Source organism: Camelus dromedarius, chromosome 17 (genome assembly GCF_036321535.1).
Source record: "Camelus dromedarius isolate mCamDro1 chromosome 17, mCamDro1.pat, whole genome shotgun sequence".
Classification (NCBI taxonomy): Eukaryota; Metazoa; Chordata; class Mammalia; order Artiodactyla; family Camelidae; genus Camelus; species Camelus dromedarius.
The window spans coordinates 45,787,974-45,806,017 of record NC_087452.1 but is presented as its reverse complement, the minus strand read 5'-3'; the positions used below and the strand labels follow the sequence as shown (position 1 = coordinate 45,806,017).

Sequence of the window (18,044 nt, the reverse complement as noted above, 5' to 3'; positions counted from 1 at the left end):
AATGCTCAAAATAACATGTTTTACTTCAAGTGTTAGGGTGTTCAATATTGTTTCTGGTCATCTGTATTATCTGGGGAATCTAAAACATATTATATAATAAAAATGTATTACCTTTGTAACACAGCACTGAGTGTGGTAAATTGGAAGGCATTCTAAAGACACCAGAAATCATTGGAATTGGGTTCCAGTGCTGGCTTGGCCATTAAGAAGTTATGTGTCTTTCACAAGTCACTTAGCCTTCCTGGACCTCCTGGGTCATCTATAAAATGAGGCCTGAACTAGATTCTCTGCAACCAGAAATGTTCTAGTTGTGGCCTGCAAATTCATTCAAAGTACCTATACAAAAATTAAATGTAATATTTTTTTATACACTGATAGATTTTAGAATACAGGTAAAGTAAGAAATTAAAGCATGAGAATTTCTGGTTACTTTCAATGTTCCTGTGTTTCTTAAATAAATGGGATATATGTGTTAGCAAGTTGCTTAGATTTAGTCTGGTCAACTCTTATAAGCTTAAGAACCTGTAATTTCAAAATTTTTTGCAAATACGCTAGAGCGGGGAAAGTCACTTAAAGAAAAATGTATTGATCACCCAGGTTGTGCTCAACTCTGGATTCCATAACAGAAACCCACAAACGTGGTTGTTAAAACAACAGCAATTTATCTTCTCACAGTTCTGGAGACTGGAAATCTAAGATCAGGGTGATAGGTTGGTTTCTGGTGAGATGTCTCGCCATGGGTGGCAGAAGGCTGCTTTCTCTGTGTGTCCTCATGTGGCCTTCCCTCTGAGCACAAAGGAGAGAGAGAGAGAGAGACATTTCTAATGTCTCTTCCTCTTTTTATAAGGACACTAGTTCATATTGGATTAGGGCCCCACCTTTATGACCTCATTTAACTTTAATTACCTCCTTAAAGGTCCTATTTCCAAATACACATTGGGGGATTAGGGCTTCAACATATGAATTTGGGGGGCGAGGGACAAAATTCAATCCATACCGACATATATAGTGGAACGAAAATTTAGTAGAAAGAGCACAGATTCTACATTTAAACATGCAAGGTTGAGGATTAGAACCTGCTACCTTCTGGAGTGTCTCTAAGTTGTTTTCCACAGCAGGATGTCTAAGGGGCAATAAAACCCAAGGAAATCTTATGTTTTCCACCATGCTCCGTCTTTCTACAAGGAGAAAAAATCCTTGGCTTTAACGGCGGTGAACCGCTATTACTTTGCCAAAGGTGTCAAGTCACCCGTCTTGGAGCACTGGGGCCATTTCTTCAGGCTAAGTTCTGACAGGCAAGGTCCACACTGTATAAGATACAACAGCACTTCGGCCCCATCCAATTCCTGCATGCTCACTTGGGTCAAAGGTGGTTCTTCAAAATTCCATGTACACACTCAGGTTATCCATAACAGACCGCATTCTTGGCCCTCCCACATGGACCAAAGATGGAGCCCTGGACCTTCTCAGCATCTTGGCAAACAGGCAGTGTCACTGTGTTGGGAACAAAACTGCTGAACAACAGTCTCACGATGACATTCTTCTACCAATGCCTTCACCTTTAGCGTCACACCTCTCTGCACTCAGGTCTTTTTTTTTTTTTTTCTAGCTGTACCCTTGGGCTTCTTCCCTTTCCTTGACCTCTCACTCCCTTACCCATTTCTCCTGAGGGCAGTTCCTTAGTAAATCATCCAAAAGTTCATCTCAGGGACTGCGTCCGGGGAAACTGACCTAAGACAGGTGTGCAAAGGTTTCATGAGAAGCAGAAGAATGTTCAAGAAAGGGGCAGTAAGCAGAAGCCCCAAAGCAAGAGGAGCCTTTGAGAACCAGAGCAGTGAGTGAGTTGGAGGGGGAAGTCAGGAAAGGCAGTCACAATGGGAACCAAGACAGAACAGTGGCGTCAGCATATGCGTAGCAGAGGGCAGTATAGGTCGCTGCTGACCACAAGGAAGAGGACAGGTCATGCTATCGGCTTAGCAGAGTTTCGTTGAGACACCAGGATTGCTGTGCATCCCAAAAAAAACTTATTGTTTTCTGTGAGGTCTGGCCATGCAGCTGCAGAGATGTCTTCCTGTCTCTCTTTTATTCCTCTGTGCATCCTTGAATCCCATTACCCAGTAACCCAAATATATCTCTGCCCTTTGAAAACTGAAAGAGCCTAGGAAACCCACATGGTCAGAAGCAAAATTAACACCCCAGTCGTAAATGCATTTACAACACAGTAAATGTTAAGAATATTTTTACAATTAATATGTCCCTTCAGCTCCTTTTAATTTTGTTTTTTATTATCAAAATTGTAATGTAGTTTTCAATTTTATAACTTTCAGCTAATGTGCCTTCCATTCTTCATTATGTCGCTAATTTAATAACCAACAAAAATCTCTTCTAATTCCTTAGTAAATGAGTTTGTTTTATGTAGTTATTAAGTGCGATACATTTCTTCAGCATAATATTTATTATACCTGACTTTAAAATTAAATATTTGAGATTGTGAATGGTTTATAATAAAAAATAAGTGGGGAAATTTTTTAAAAATGAATATATCAATTCTGAGACTCAATGTATATTAAATTCTCCCGTGAAGCAAGAGAAAGTCCCTATTTCAAGTTTCCTATTTTCCTGACACGAGTGGAGTGAAATAATAGCATCTTCATATTTTATAGACTTCTTTGAACTTCACTCTGACATCTTTTATGTAAGAATATAATTTAATAAATTCTTTTACAAACATAAGGCAGTTATTGATTCTGTGATCACATGGATTAATATACCCCCCAAACCCTCCGATGTACAGGATAGGTGATAGCATTCATTACATTGGATGACGTGATTGTAACTGAAATACACAGAAAGAACATATTATTTACTAAAGTAACCTATTCACTCGTCTGCTCCTAAGGCTCTCAGGTAGAGGTGGACAGTTTAGTTACATATCAGAAAGGCACAAGCCTTCATGACGTTCAAACAAAGTGAAATCACCACCTTTCTATAAAGGGAGGCATTTGCGATTAGTTACTTTATCTTCAGAAAATTTCTACCTGAATTTCTCAACGCACCATAAAAACCCCTTTACTTCAGAGGTACTTTTAGGAAGTACGCGATCTAGAATTGATCATCTAGGCGATATGCTAAATTGAACAGTGGAAGAGTTTTGGTTTTCATTGGAACAGATTCGCATGAATTCAATATAGATGACCTCGTTTTCTGAGCAACCAGTAAATAAAACTCTGCATGTTAATGGTTTCCATAATCCTGGAACATACGACTCCAGTAATTATGCTTAAAGATCCAAAATCAGTGATGGCAGTTCTGCCTCATTGAGGATGTGAAAAGATTGTCTTAAATATAAAATCAAGCCTTACTCATAAAGGAAAGGAAAATTAAAACTACCAGTTTGTACCTCACTTATTGGCAAAAAGCCAACTGTTTTCTTAACACATGCTGTTGATGAACCTTGGGAAACTGGTCTCTCACACATTGTGAGGATGCAAATGATACAAGCCCATATGAAGGACAGTTGATCTATTGAAATTACAAATATACCAAACTTCACTTCCGGTAATTTCTCCAACCACCATACCGGCACTTGGGAAAAATTATTTCTTTTTTAAGTCGATTCATTTCATCCTTGTAGTAGCCCAAGACTGGAAACAGCTCAAATGTCCATCAATGGGTTATTGATTAAATTAATACGGTACATCCATCCTGTGGACTATCATGCAGCCATAAAAGTGAGTGAAAATTTCCTCTATGAGCTGTTGTGAAAAGATCTTGAAGATAAATATTCAGAAAAAAAATGAAGATTGACAGAAGTATGCAGAGCATGTAAAATGGGTGGAAAAATAAGAAAACATGTTGATATGTGTTTGCATTTTCATAAAGAATGTTGAAAGGATACAAAAGGAAATAAAAGTGATTACCTACAGGAAGGAGAAGAGGGAAGGAATTTGGCTTCAGGACAAATGGAGGCAGAGTCTACACGTGACTGTATTACCTCTGTACAGCATTAAACAATAAAAGTAATAATAATAAATCAAGCACTGAAGTTTGCCTCATTTCAGGGATAAGGAATACTCTAGTTGAGGAGCTGGCAAACTACAGCCTGCAGACCAAACCTAACACCTGTTTTGACAAATGAGGTTTTATTGGAGCACAGCCACTTCACTGGTTTTTGTCATAGTGTTTCTCACTCTCTTAGCGAAGGCATTTGGTCCGGAACTGGCACACGATCTAAGTCAGGCTAATCAGACCTGCTAAAACACAATTTCAGGATTTTTGTTTGAGCTATCAAGAAGACCAGACATGTCTAAGGAAGTGAAGCTGGAACCCTGGAGCTATACAAAGTCTATGTGATCTCGCGGGAGGGTAGTGTATTCTTGTCCGTGACCTAAGAGAAAGTTGGTTAAAGTAATTTCTGGCAAAACTTTTGTTTTCCTTAAAAAATGGCAACATATCGTGATTGACACTTCCCCTTCTCCTGACATTCTGCTGCAGATGCTGATATGATGTCTGGAGCTTCAGCTGCTGTCTTACAATAGTGAGGCAAACTGTCAAAAGAATGAAAACCAGCACACTAAGGGAACTGAATGTGTATTACTGGGTTCAAGTGGTATAACGTAGTGTGTTGGTTTTGTCCTCTCTGGTCTTCCAACATTCATATTAAATCTTTTATTCCTGAAGCCTGGAAGACCAGAGGGAACAAAGATCAGGAAAGCTGCTGCCTGAAGGTCAGGACCAGGGAAGCAGACTTTGAAAACTTTAACCGAAAGGACTGAAGCAGGTAGTTCTCAAAAGCTCCCTTCTGCTCTCACCAGCATACTCTTCATGCTGCTGTCAAGTATTTTTTTCCATCAACCAAGTCTGATCATTTTACTGTTGTTCAAAATGCTTTAGTGGCTCCCAGCTGCTTAAAAGTTAACGTCTAAACTCTTTAACCAGGCAGACGAATCCTTGATAATATGGTTCTTATCTCCCTTTCAGCCTTGTCTTTCCAACGCACCCTCGTTGATACTGAACTTTGTGTATTACTTCCAAGGACTTCCTTGTTCCCATTTGGAATCCTCATCCCTCTTCCTGGTGTGTCTGGTGAATTCCCACTCACCCCTCAAGTTTCCGTTTCAGCTCAAACCCTCCCTCCCCTTGGAAGCCCGGAGGTACACCTGGGCCCACTGTCTGATTTGCTCCCAGTGTCCCATCTCTTTCTGCTTACCATACTCCACTGCTGTGTTTCATTGTTTAACTCCTCAGAGATCTGAACTCAGGAAGCACTTGGTAAGCAACTAGCAGGATCAAGAAGTACGGAGAGGCAAAATAGCACACTCAAGCTTCACGCACAAACTGGAAACCCTTTTTCTACATTGGTGGGCTGGAAACAGAGAATTAACCAGGTTGTGGTTTATTTTTATGGGTTCCTTAGTGGTGCCTCTGTAATGCGTGCCTCACAGAAGTAACCTCTGAAATCGCAGATGTTGGCACAGGGAGACTGAGAGGATCTCGTACTAGTCCCTTCTCCAATGTGCCTTCCACATTGCATGCCGGTAAGCATTTCAAAAGACACAGCTGAGCGTCTCTCTCACTCCATCTCACACACACCACATCCTGCTTAAAATCCTTTATGCCTCCATATTAGACTCTGGTTAAAACAAAACAAAAAGCACCTCTTAACACGGCCTCACTATCTGGCCATTTCTTCAACTCCTATCCTACGTTGTCCCGCTGCTGTTACTGGTTCTTTTCTGGGTTCCTGGTGCTTGCCTCCCCAGCCCCACTGCAGGGCCTCTGCATGTGCTTCTCTGCCTGGATAATTCTTTCCATTCTTCTTCTCCTGGTCCATTCATCCTCACCCCCGGTTCTCAGCCCTAGTGCTGTTTCCTGAGGGCAGCATTCTCATCCTGTAGAGATCAGATCTCCTGTGTCTCTCTTCCACAGTGTTGGTCACCTCCCAGTTTTGGTACCTAGTAATGTGATGGGTTAGTCAATGTCCATCTCCCTGGGGCTGGAGCCACATCCCTCATATTCCCTACTGCATCCCATGGTCCACATGGTGCTTGGCATAATGGAAGAGCTCAATAAACACCTACTGGATGAGTCCCTGAGAGGGAGAGTGGAGACCAAGAAAAACAGGTTTTCCTGCTGCTTTCACCCTACTCTTCACTTGCATATGTTCCTTAACAATTCTTGTAAGTACTTCCAGATATACGGTCTTATTTTATATTAACAATTGACATGAAGAGTAGAAAGGGCAACCCAGGCAGGTAACTTGTGCAATGTTACATGGCTAATAAGCAAGTGTGGGGCTAGAACCAAGCTTTGTCACTTTTCAGACCAGAATTCTGGCCATTAAACCACCAAAAAGGAAGCAAAAGAAGATAATGTACAACTTATTACTAGGGAGCGTCTACACAAAAGACAATAAAATAGAAATATCCAAATAAATTAAAATTAAAATGTACAATAAATTCTCTTTCAGGCTGGCAGAACTTGGGTTCATGAAACACAGGCACAAATACTCCTGAGTCCTGGCATTTCAGCACATAAGGCCTGGGCTATGAGAAAGAGCATGTCACCTTTCTGGTATAACAGAGCTCAGTTAATATTCTATCATAATTCTCATTAAAATTTAGATGTTCAAGAAATGTTGGCTATTAAATCGTTAGTGGGAAGGTCTATTTTTAGAAACCGTTTCATCCTTTCCTTAATGAGACTATTTATTTATTTTTGTAAGGAAACGAAGAAAAAAAAAGGTAATTGGTAATTACTTAGCTGGTTGAGTAGCTGGATCCAGTTTCGAAAAGCAACCTCAAACTAAGTATACTTGTTCATTTATCTGACATTTTGAAAAGAAATTTAAGCACAATTTCTGAACGTGTTTACATTTTGGAAATGTGTTACATTTTTAAGTGACTTAAGAAAATAATTGGACGCCTTTACAATATGAGGGGAATACATGCTTTTACGTTCAGATGTCATTTACCTAGTAACATGGACAATTAATTTACACGAAAAGTTAATTAAATATTTACCGAGTGTTGATTACACTGACAGCTCCGTGCCCCTCCTGGGGCTTATACCAGAGCAATGGAGTCACTTTTATTTAAACTCGTTTTGCCTTGAGCTTAGTCTACCAGGTAGCACTTTCTTTCCGGGGCCAGGGGCGTCGGGGAAGGGGGAGGAAGGTATAAAAATACAACCTAAACGTGTAAAAAACTTGTGTACAGGGATCTGCAGTCTGCTATCACTAAAGAGAGAATTGGGTAACCGCTGAAACTCCACAGAAAGTTAAATAGTTTCACTTGTGTGTTGGAATGTATGCAACCGTTAACGAGTTCCTGCACGTGCCCACATCTCCAGCGAACAAACGTGATCTCTGCAATCAGGAAAGTATAAGAAGTGAAAAAAGCGACAGCCGCACTTCGCTGGCTCCCACTAGGTCTTTCCCGAGCTAAGGGCTTGTTTGCCGCTCCTCCGCGAGTTTTCAGCGCCGGCAACCTCGTCCTCGCTCGCGTCCTCGGAGGCAGGACGCCGGGTGCAGCCCGCGGGGCGGATCGTGGCGGCGCCGCGGGCGGCTCACTCGCTGCGCCGGGTGCGCGGCGCCCCGGGCGGCCAGCCCCGCCCGCTGGACCCACGCGTCGAGCACTAACTAGGGCAGCGCGCCTGCGCGCCCCGTCACGTGGCGGGCGCTCCGCGCAAAACGGGTTAAAAGTCACGACCGTGGAGAGCCGCGAGCGCCCGGCCGGTCAGCGCGGCGCTCTCCGCTTCTCCGGGACCGACCCTGATGGAGGCCGCCCCGCTATTCCTGACCTCTCCGCCCGGCTCAGCTCCTGCAAAGCTCAGAGCCGCCCGGCACCCCTTCCCGGCCGCCAACACAGGCGCGCGAAACCGCGTCTTTCAACTGACAATGAAGCCGTAGCCGCGCAGCACGGCAGCTCCGGGCGAATGCGCGCGAGGCCGGGAGGGGGAGGGGAGAACGGTTGGGCCAAGCCCCGCCCCAGCTCGCGCCCCTATTGGCCGGCACCGCGGTTCTGGGCACGCCCCCTAAAGGACCTGTCGCATTGTGACAGGCGGAAGGGCCAGTTCCTGTTGGGTCGGGGGCGGAGTCAGGGGTAGCCTGCGCTCCGCCCGGGCTCCAGGGGGCTCCTCCTCCCGCTCCTCACGGCGGGGCGGGCGGCGGGTGTGAGGGGAATGTCATTGCTGCTCCGAGCCGTGGTGCCGCCTTCGTCTTCTCCTCTTTCTCTGGCGCCCTCGTCCCGTCGGCTCTCGCCGCTGCCGCAGCTGCACCGGGGATACGGATGGCTAGAGGGGCGCAGGGGCCATCCGAGTTGAGAGAGCCGCGGTCGCGGCCGCTGCTGAGGCGGAGACTCCCCGCCGCCGCCTCCACCCCCTGTCCCCCGGCCTCGCGGCGCTGAGGGCGGGCGTGCGCGGCGCTCTTGCCTCCTCCTCCTCTTTCTTCCTCCTCCTCCTCCTCCTCCGGGTCCCCGCCCAGCACCCCTCGCACCAGGCGGCGGCGGCGGCGGCGCGGAGCGAGACCCGCCGCCGGGGCACAACATGGCGGAGCCCTCGGCCCCGGAGAGCAAGCACAAGTCGTCCCTGAACTCGTCCCCGTGGAGCGGCCTCATGGCCCTGGGGAACAGCCGGCACGGCCACCACGGGCCCGGGGCCCAGTGCGCGCACAAGGCGGCGGGCGGCGTGGCGCCTCCGAAGCCGGCCCCCGCGGGGCTGTCCGGGGGGCTGTCGCAGCCGGCCGGCTGGCAGTCGCTGCTCTCCTTCACCATCCTCTTCCTGGCCTGGCTCGCCGGCTTCAGCTCGCGCCTCTTCGCCGTCATCCGCTTCGAAAGCATCATCCACGAGTTCGACCCGTGGTGAGTGCCCGCCGCCCCTCCCCCGCCGCGGCCCGCGGCCCCGGGCCGGCGCCTCCCCCGCCGCTCCGCCCGCACCGGCCGCGCCCCCGCCGGTGGGCGAAGTTCCCCGGAGCGGCCGGGGCGCGGCGTCGGGGGCCCGAGCGGGACCTTGACCCCGGCCCGGCGAGCCTGACGACTCCCGGGAGGGCGGACGGAGCCCTCGCGGCCGGCTCGTCTCGCGGAGTCGGGACCGGCCACGCCGGGCGCCAGACGGCGGGCTCCCCGCCTCCCCGCCCGCGGCTCTCGCCTTTCATCTTGGCGGGCGCGTTTCTGGCCGGTTGGGGCGGGATCGCGCTGGGGTTGCCCCGTTGCAGTGGAGGGGAGACCAGATGTGCGGGAGCCGTGTGTGCTCAGCCTCGCAGTTTCACGCGTTTATCATTTCTCGGCTCTCGGACGAGAAGGGAAAAAGCCAGTGAGTGAGGTGTCGGAAGAAAGGAAATAATATCCCTGAAAGTGACCTGAAAGCTAGGGGTTGTTGTTTATTTAACGTTAGAGATTTTCAGAGTGGCTTTTTTCGAGGCCCGTAAGAGCACTCAGTACCTCACTGGTCCGCAGTTATCTTGGATTGCTTTTTAGAGCAAGATCAGTACTCTGTTAGCCAAACTGTCACCCTCAGTGCGCTCTGCACAATATCCGAAAGCATTGCTTTAGTTCTTTTATTGGTCTCTGCAGGAAGGTTTGTGGATGAGAACAAGCAATACCATAGTGACGAGGAGCCCCAGATTATAATACAGAAGTTGCACGTGGTATCAGGGACTGACCTGGATGTTTTAGGAAATTACCCCCACGAAGAGCACTAGTTAATTGAGACACTAGACTGGTCTGTGAATTATTTAGATAGGAAGACCGCTTTAATTGTTATTCCCCCGGCTTGCGCAACCTGAGTTAAGTATTTTTGGTTTTAACCCAAGTCTGTGCTTTTTAAACTTAATTCATCTTGACCTACCTGCCTTGAGTTAATCTTCCTCCTTTATAATTAGACCCAACTAAACTTGAGGGTATTTGTTTTATCGTTTGAAATGCAGAGAGAAAATGTTCTTAAGAGTTACTAAATATATGGATAATAAATATCTGGGGGAGTGAGTTACCTGTATATGAAAATACCAGTTGAAGTTGTGTCATGGATAGAAAAATTGGTCGTCTCTTGAACACCAGAGGGTCACACTCTTGGAGAATCCAGTGTAGGTAGACAGTTAACTGTAACATTCTTCTATGAAATGTTTTAATTCCATTTTAGATGTTTGATTTTTTTCAAAAATAACTTTTTGTGTTACTTGGAATTAAGAAAATAAAGTACTGTGAAGCCTTATGAACTAGATAGAGTATGCTTTGTCTTAGCTTTAAAACACATAAGCAAATTAAATAAAAATGAAATTGGAACCAGAAAACGAAAACTGCTAACTTTTTACTGAACAACGTGAAAAGAGAAAGTTCTGTTTTTTCAGATTACAACAGCAGAAGTGCATGGTTGTCCAAACATTACGGGTAACAAAAATTGTGAATAATATTTCCGGAGAAGGCCGGATAATGTTCAGTAGTAACATTAAGGCTGAAATTAAGAATTGCAGAAAAATTCACGATGGAATGAGATGACTGATATTTTCCCCTTATTTTGAAGGAAGTTTAGATATCTGCATCAAGTCAGCCAAAGATTATTACTGAATTTGAAGATTATAGATTTACCTAGTTGCTTCACAGTGGGTTTTTTTATATGACAAAGAATTAAAAGTTGATTTCTTCTCTAGTTTCAAGAATATGCTTGAAGACATAACCCTTTTTTATTCACATGAAAATTTGTTTTTTCTATGTATAAAAACATTTCAGAAACATCCTTTAATCGAATACATAACATTTGAATTTTAATTCAGATACACTAGTCTAAAGGTATATAAACCTTTTTAGTCTTAAAGACTTAATATAGTTGTTCTCCTTACTGATAGTTTTAATATCTATGTTTTATTATACTCTGGGTTAAGTGTTTATGTTCATAATGTTAGATAATTCTGATTAGTAGTAAATAGCCTTGTATAATAAAGGAATTATCCTTATCCCTTATTGTGAATGGAGATTTGGCAATATAAATCTAATGTCTAAGTATAATTCTGGTTCTTAATGAGAGAATTTTCAGTCCAAAAAAAAAAAAATCCTTTGCTCACTTACGTTTTTCTTTTCATATCTTTTGAAGATCTCAGGTAGTTAGGCATCTTATTCTTACAATCCATTCTTGAAAAAATTTTAGAAGGGGGTTAAGTGTAGATTGCCTGTCATTACCTTGGATTTTAAAAGTGGTTTTCGTACTAACACTTTGATCCTACAAACAGTCTAGTGTTACAACATCTTGAGAGTCTCTCAGATCACTGTTTTAACCTATGGTGGTGATATGAACCTTTCATATTATTTAAATGTTCCTGTCAGGTTCTGTATCCACAAACCAATTTATTCTGGCCTTTTCTTCATATCTCTTACAGGCTTCACTTCTGAAGTCTTTTAGAGGAAAGTTTATTTTCTCTATGAGTTATTTCTATAAACGTTAACAGTACTAATGTAAGATTCTAGCCAGCTGCCAAAGGTGACTCATTGTCACAAAGTTATACTTGTTTTTTAACTTTGTCACTCAAGTGATTCTATAAACCTTACCACTTGTTATAAGGGGTGGTGTATGATGCTGAATAATATTTATTGAATTTTAAAGTACACTGCAGTTTTTTAGAACTTAGTGTTTTTGGTAATGATCTCACCACTTTAGTAATTTCCTCCCTTATCAGTTGAGTGAATCAGACAAGAGGAACACAGTTTGAGAATATGTTGTCTGTACTTGGCAAACATTTGGTTGACCAACTAGTTTAACAGCACCTAATTTTATTGTCTTTTTATCTGGAGCAGAGTGTAGTTTCTACTTATTTTTGTTGTAACTGTTACTACTTTTATATTAACCAGGTGCTTTTTCCATAATCATCTTGTTAAATTGTGGTAGCTTTTCCCACGGAGGCAGGCAGGAGGAGTTGCCCGTTTCCCTGCGTGCACAGGTGTAGTGGATTCCGCCTGGAGTGGGTCCTGGAAGAATTCTGAGCCTCGAGTTAGCTGTAAAGGGGCAGCAGATCCCTTTTTGCAGGGCAGAAAGCTGCAGTTTAGAGTTGAAACTTGGAATGCCGTTTGTCACAGAAACTATGGTATAAACAGGTTTACTAGTACAAACATGTTTTCAGAGGAGTGATAACCCTTTGAAACATAAGCTAGTGTAAATTGGGGACTACTTCTTGTACTTTGAGGTCTCCATGTTTTTCTTCACTTTGCAGATGACAGAAAGGCTATTGACCTCAGTTCTGAAGAAGGCAAAATGGGTAACAAAACCAGTTTTAGAACAGAAACATCCCTAAGTCTTAAAAAGTCACTTTGTGGAGTCATTAGCAACAGCAATCCAGATGCACTTCAGAACACTGAATACTGTCTCTGATTTCAGTGTAATTTAAATTTTTCTAGCCTTGAGCTCTTGAGGTCATTCTAAGTCGTGGGAACACTTGAGGGCGGAGGGGCGGGGGCGGTGCAGGGAGTGCTTTGAGCTGCTGGATTGGATGATGGGATTGAACCTGCCCTCATCTGGGTAAGTGGTGGCACCTGTGGGTAGTTAAATCATGGGTTTCATGAGGCGTGCGATAAGCCCTGGGAAGTTGGAATCTGTCAGCATTGACTGGAACTTTTCCTTTTGGGTACTCACATACTGAGGGCTAACTTGGTTAAGACTGCACACCCCTTATACCATAAGTAGTTTGTATAAAAACAGCATTGCTCGTAGAGAAACTCAGAATAAGGAATTGGCCCAGCTGTTACAAATGTGGGGAAATTTACTAGTCTGTAATTTGTCTCTGATTTTTTTGCTCTCAGTAAGTTTTGGGTGGTTTGGGATGTAAGAAGAATGTTAAAAATTCTCTGCATTGTAATATTTTATTATGCATCAGTGCATATGTGCTCTCAGAAATAATGGAAAGATGATGTTCTCGAGTGACTGAATCATATTTTTTCCCCTCAATTTGTTTTCTTTGAAAACTTACTGCTATTAGAGATAATCCTGCAATTTACCTGAATTATAAAGCATATCTGTATATTGCTGAATTGGTATGTTATGAAAAATTTCAAGCACACAGAAAAGTTGAAAAAATTGTATAGTGAACACTCACACTGAACCATTTAGATTCTACAGTTAATAGTTACTTCATTTGCTTTATCATATCTTTCTGTCCGTTACTGCTTGTTAAGTCCTGCTTGCAGATACTGCTGGTGCACTGTCCACTGTAATGTGAAGAATGTTGTCTTTGTTCCTCAACTCTGTGATAAAGAGGATCTCTTATTTCTGGATAGCATTTATTTTCTGTAATAGTGGAACATAATGATTATAGATACTTACATGACCTCCTCAGTTGGACTGCGTATTAGACTCAGATTCAGTCATTCTAGGGTTTCTTTAAGTAACTCACCTGAGTACATAAGTCAGAGCATTAGCCCAAGTCCAGTAAATGACTTGACTTTGAATCTGATGTCTCAGGAGGAGAAACTCTGAAGTTGTTGGAAAGGTGTTGATGTTGATTTTATTAGGGTTAGTTTAATGTGGAACACCTGAACTTTTGAGTTATCCGAAGCCTTTTATTGGTCAGCCTGTTGCTTACCCGGTCTTATTCATGCTCGCTCTTTTCCATGTTTTATCCAGATGTAATGGTTAACTTAATTTTATGTATGTTTGCAAAAGTGGCTTCTGTCAGTCCTTACAACAAATGGGAAGAAGGAAAACATTTTCAAATAATATAGGACCCACAGCTCTAATATGAGCCAAATTAACACTGTTGAAAGGGAAAAACTACGAATGGTAAACGTGCTCCTCCATCTTCACTCCTTTAGTTGCTTTACCTTATTCTGGTGGACATTTTTGTTTTTAAACTACTCTTTTCTGGGAAGGCTTCTGTGCCCCTACTTTACCTACTTCTGACTATGAATAATTTCTAGGGATTTAAAAATTGATAGAAAGTGGCAATACCGTTAAGATTTTTTTTTAAGTGTCAGGTGAGGGTAAGGCTTGGAAAAAATAGGAGCAGCTGCTAGATGCTCTTGTATTTTAGGTAAATGGAGGTTAGCTGGCATTTGTAGACTTGCCAGGAAGCCTAACTATTTGGAATTTTATTTCTTTGGAAAAGTGCTTTCATAGTTTTAAATGAAAGACACTTTAACATATTTTGGGATATAACCTGTATGTAAGCTGGTGAATGTCTTTATGGTGGTCAGGTTTGTACCATTTTTAGAAAAACTTTCTAGAAAATTGTGACTGGTACACTTAAGCTGACCGTGACTTCTTTCTCTAGAACTTAGTATTACAGGATAATTTTAATATATGTTCTAAAAAGTAGTAGATGCTTAGTTTTTACATTATCTTATAATTTGATAACAGATCTTAGAATTGAAGAGATAAGGTGACATCTTTTATTTCTGTAGATAAAAGGTATTTCAATTCAGGATTCCTCTCAGAGGAAATCTATATCCTTTTTATTGCACCCTCTGCCTCCAAGGCAGGCTTAAATGAAAGTGGCCTCCATTTAATTTATGTTTTTTAATCAGCTGCCCTGACTTAAGTCTTAACATGTTGGCCTATCAGAATGCCTGAGCACAGTCCCTGCTCTTGCTAATTACCCTCCCTAGTTGGATGATGGCTAATTACTTTGCTGCTTTTGATGTAGGGAAGAGAGAAGAGTTGATGATGGCTTAAAGTTTTTAAACCTGGATGACTAGCGAATTTTCAGAGTGGGGCTTTTAAGCGAAGAGCTAAATGAGAGGAAAAGATGATTGAATCCAAGTGAATGTTGTTTTCATTGAGAGTTGTCTGTAAAAAGTTCAGAGTAATGAGGTTAGAAATATTAAGCCATTCCAATTAAGGGAATTATGGGGTGGAAGCTAAACTCTCAGAGTAGACTCCGGATTCTGTAGCATAAAGGACTTTTAGAGTAGGTGTTGGCTGGCTTGTCTTGTTTTCTGAGCAAGGAAGCTGACCACCAGAGGGGTGAAGTACCTTCTCTAAGACGGTACAGTTGTGGCTTGGCTAGATTCTTTTCTGTTTGCTTCCCACCTCTATTTGCGTTAGAGGAAGTTTTTTGAGAAGTTGTTGGAAAATTGTTACTTCAGATGATGAGGGAAAGTTAGTTTCTACCATTCACTTTCAACTGATGAGAACAGATACTACACTTGATCTTAGCCAAAAGGCCTAGAAGTGATACCATTCACCTTAAATTGACCGTATGGGAGATGTTGGCAGTTCAGGTTTAGCTATGGAAACAGCTTTTGTGTGAAATTTGACTTCTTTAGAACTAGTGACTTAAAACACCGGCGTCAGTTATCTATAATATCCAGGAGTTAACAGTGTCCACAGTCTAACTTTTCACTTATTTTTTGACTTTCTGTCTTAATTTGTATCCCAAGAGAAATATTATTGCAAAAAGACATAAAGAAATTTTATGTTTCCATTAGTAGTGATGATTTGTTGATAACCAAGTCAGTAATGTTTCTTTTGGGGTTTCCTTTTAATTTCTTTTTCATGCCTTGCAGGTTTATTAGCTATTCTCGGGTAGTTAAAGATTTTTCTTCACACTCTGGGTATTCTTTTCTTTAGTGATATCTAGCAATCTCTCCAGCCTACAGATGTCTTAAATTATTGGACTCCTCTCTCACTCCATAGACAGATGGATAGATAATATTACAGCATATACTGTTCTCTATACTCTTAAAAATTAAAATCCATTGATCTTGAATTTATAAAGTTCCAGTGTATGCATAGCTTAAATTATTATTTGTTGCTGGCCAGATGAATGGCGTTAGTGAAGAGTCATGACTGGAAACTCACTTGTGACCACCATGCTTATTTTTTTAAAAAATTGAGATACAATTTTTACCTCCAATGTACGTATTTGATATTAGTACTCATTTTGAAAGATCACCAGGGTAAGTCTGTAGTTAACATCCATCTCCTTACATAGTTAGCAAAAATTTTTTTTCTTGTGATGAGAACTTTTTAGATCTATTCTCTTAGCAGTTCATACCTATTCTTAAAACACCAGTAACTCCTGTAGATTATACCCTGTTTAAGAAAGTTTTATTATTTTTTAATATTATTGTATTTTTAAATTTTAATTTTTTTATTGAAGTACAGTTACAATGTGTCAGTCTCTGGTGTACAGCACAATGTCCCAGTCATGCATGTACATACATATATTCATTAAGGAAGTTTTATTATGAAACTAAATTATACCATCTTCTGTAATCCACAGGGAAACTAATGGAGTACAGAACCATTGAAAGGCGGCACTCTTAAAGTTTTTGAGATATTATTCGAAAATGTCTTAAATATTTACATAATCAAGAGAAAAGATATGTGTTCTACAAAAGCTTTTTTTTAATCAATGAGAAGATGTTCAGTTTCAGTGTTTTAAAAAACTTTTATGGTGAAATATACATTCTGAAAAGTATATAAACCCAGTGTATAGTGTAATGACTAATTATAAAGTAAACACCCATGTGACCATTACCCAGATCATCAAGAACATCGCCACTGCCTCAGAAGTCTTGGTGTGCACTTTCTCAGTCTGTCCCTTCTCCACCACACACTTATAGTTAATTACATCCTTTCATTTTATCATTGGTGATTCAATTCTGTGTCCATTCCTAAATAATAAAATTTAGTTTTTCCTCTTTTAAAACTTTAGAAGAGTACACTTGTGACTTTTGTGTCTTGCTTTTTTTTCCTCATCATTGTTTTTAAGATTCATCTTCATTGATCAAAGGGTCATTGTGAGTACAAAATTATTGAGACTACATAGAAGAGGCAGAGGATGAGATATCACTGTTTTTCAAGAGACAAATGATCATCAAATAATCAGATAAATCCAAGATTACTAGATTTTAAACTATGGCTTTTGCCAACTGTTGTTCATTTTAAAGTATACATATTAAAATTTACACAAGGAAAGGAGTTGCTGTAGTTCTTGAAAGAAGGAAGGAAAGAGAATGGTGAAAGGGGATCTGAAACTGTAGGGATTTAGTAAAACACTAAGAATGGACTGTGTAGATACCATGGACTCTTGAACAGCCTTTTTTTTCTCTTAACGTTGTTGTTCATGTTGCTTTCGTCTTCCAGTCCTCCATTGCTACCACTTAATATTCTTTCCTCATATTATTACGACCTGGGTTCTTGGACTTTTTAACCAACAGAATTGATAAGAAGCCAGATGAGGAATTCAGGCAAGGCTTTATTGCTGCAACACAAGGGAGCAAAAACTAGTAACAGGTTCCCTTGCTTGCTCCTGGAGTTGGGGAAGCGAGCTTGGTCCCTTAAGTGGGGTGAGGGTAGGGGAGCATATGGTGGGTCGAGCCTGAGGGGTGACTTAGGTGGTCTCTCCACCTCCTTGATGGTGCTGTGTGCAGGCATCATGTGCAGTAACCTGCTTTTGCTCCCAGCACCTTAGAGGTGGCAGTTGGGTTTTGGCCTTTTTGTATCTTGTTGCTCATAGTTTTCCCCAACTGTGCATGTATGCATTTATTTTTAGTCCCTTATAGTTTCTTTGTATCCTGTTGCTCAAGGAGCCTGTGTGCAGGTGCAAGCACTGCAGTAAATGGTCCCAGGTCCCAGCCTGTCTCAATATCTTTATTTCTTTTATTGATTTAGTAGTTGTCTTGGTCTTCAGGAAGAATAGGAGAGGTGTAACAGTAGGATCCTTTCAGAAACTCTTCAGGGGATAAAAAGGTTTTTGGAGAATGGTAAAGAAAAGGTGGTGGATATTTATGCAGGAACTTGGAATCTATTGGGGTGTGAGAATTGCTCATTGTGTTAGCAAGTGATTTAAGGATACTATTGGAAATGTGATTCCAGCTTACAAACTTTCAATTAGAAAGCAGTTCTTGAGTGAAACAGTAAATATGAATGCTTTTAATGCATTTCTATTTATCCATCAGAATTTGATCAAATTTGATGGTATTTTTCTGCTGTGCATAAGTGTGGAACCATGCTACTTGAATGGATAACAGTTGATTGTTTTGTGAACATATAAAGGACTACATCATTAATTTGTTATTAATCAGAAAAGAATTTAAATCTAGGACTTTCTTTCTTCAAACTCA

General features: G+C 41.8%; 1 protein-coding gene and 1 pseudogene across 1 annotated transcript in view; one reads left to right on the top strand and one right to left on the bottom strand.

Moving 5' to 3' along the window:
• The first annotated feature begins 8,143 nt into the window (after positions 1 to 8,143).
• The window catches only part of STT3B (STT3 oligosaccharyltransferase complex catalytic subunit B), an 82,390-nt gene continuing 72,489 nt past the window's right edge, over positions 8,144 to 18,044 (top strand). The window contains exon 1 of the mRNA XM_031469820.2: positions 8,144 to 8,858. Coding sequence (XP_031325680.2) covers positions 8,545 to 8,858 — 314 coding nt within the window. The 5' untranslated portion in view covers positions 8,144 to 8,544. The remainder of the gene's footprint in view (positions 8,859 to 18,044) is intronic.
• On the bottom strand, positions 15,032 to 15,149 carry LOC116158379 (U2 spliceosomal RNA; annotated as a pseudogene).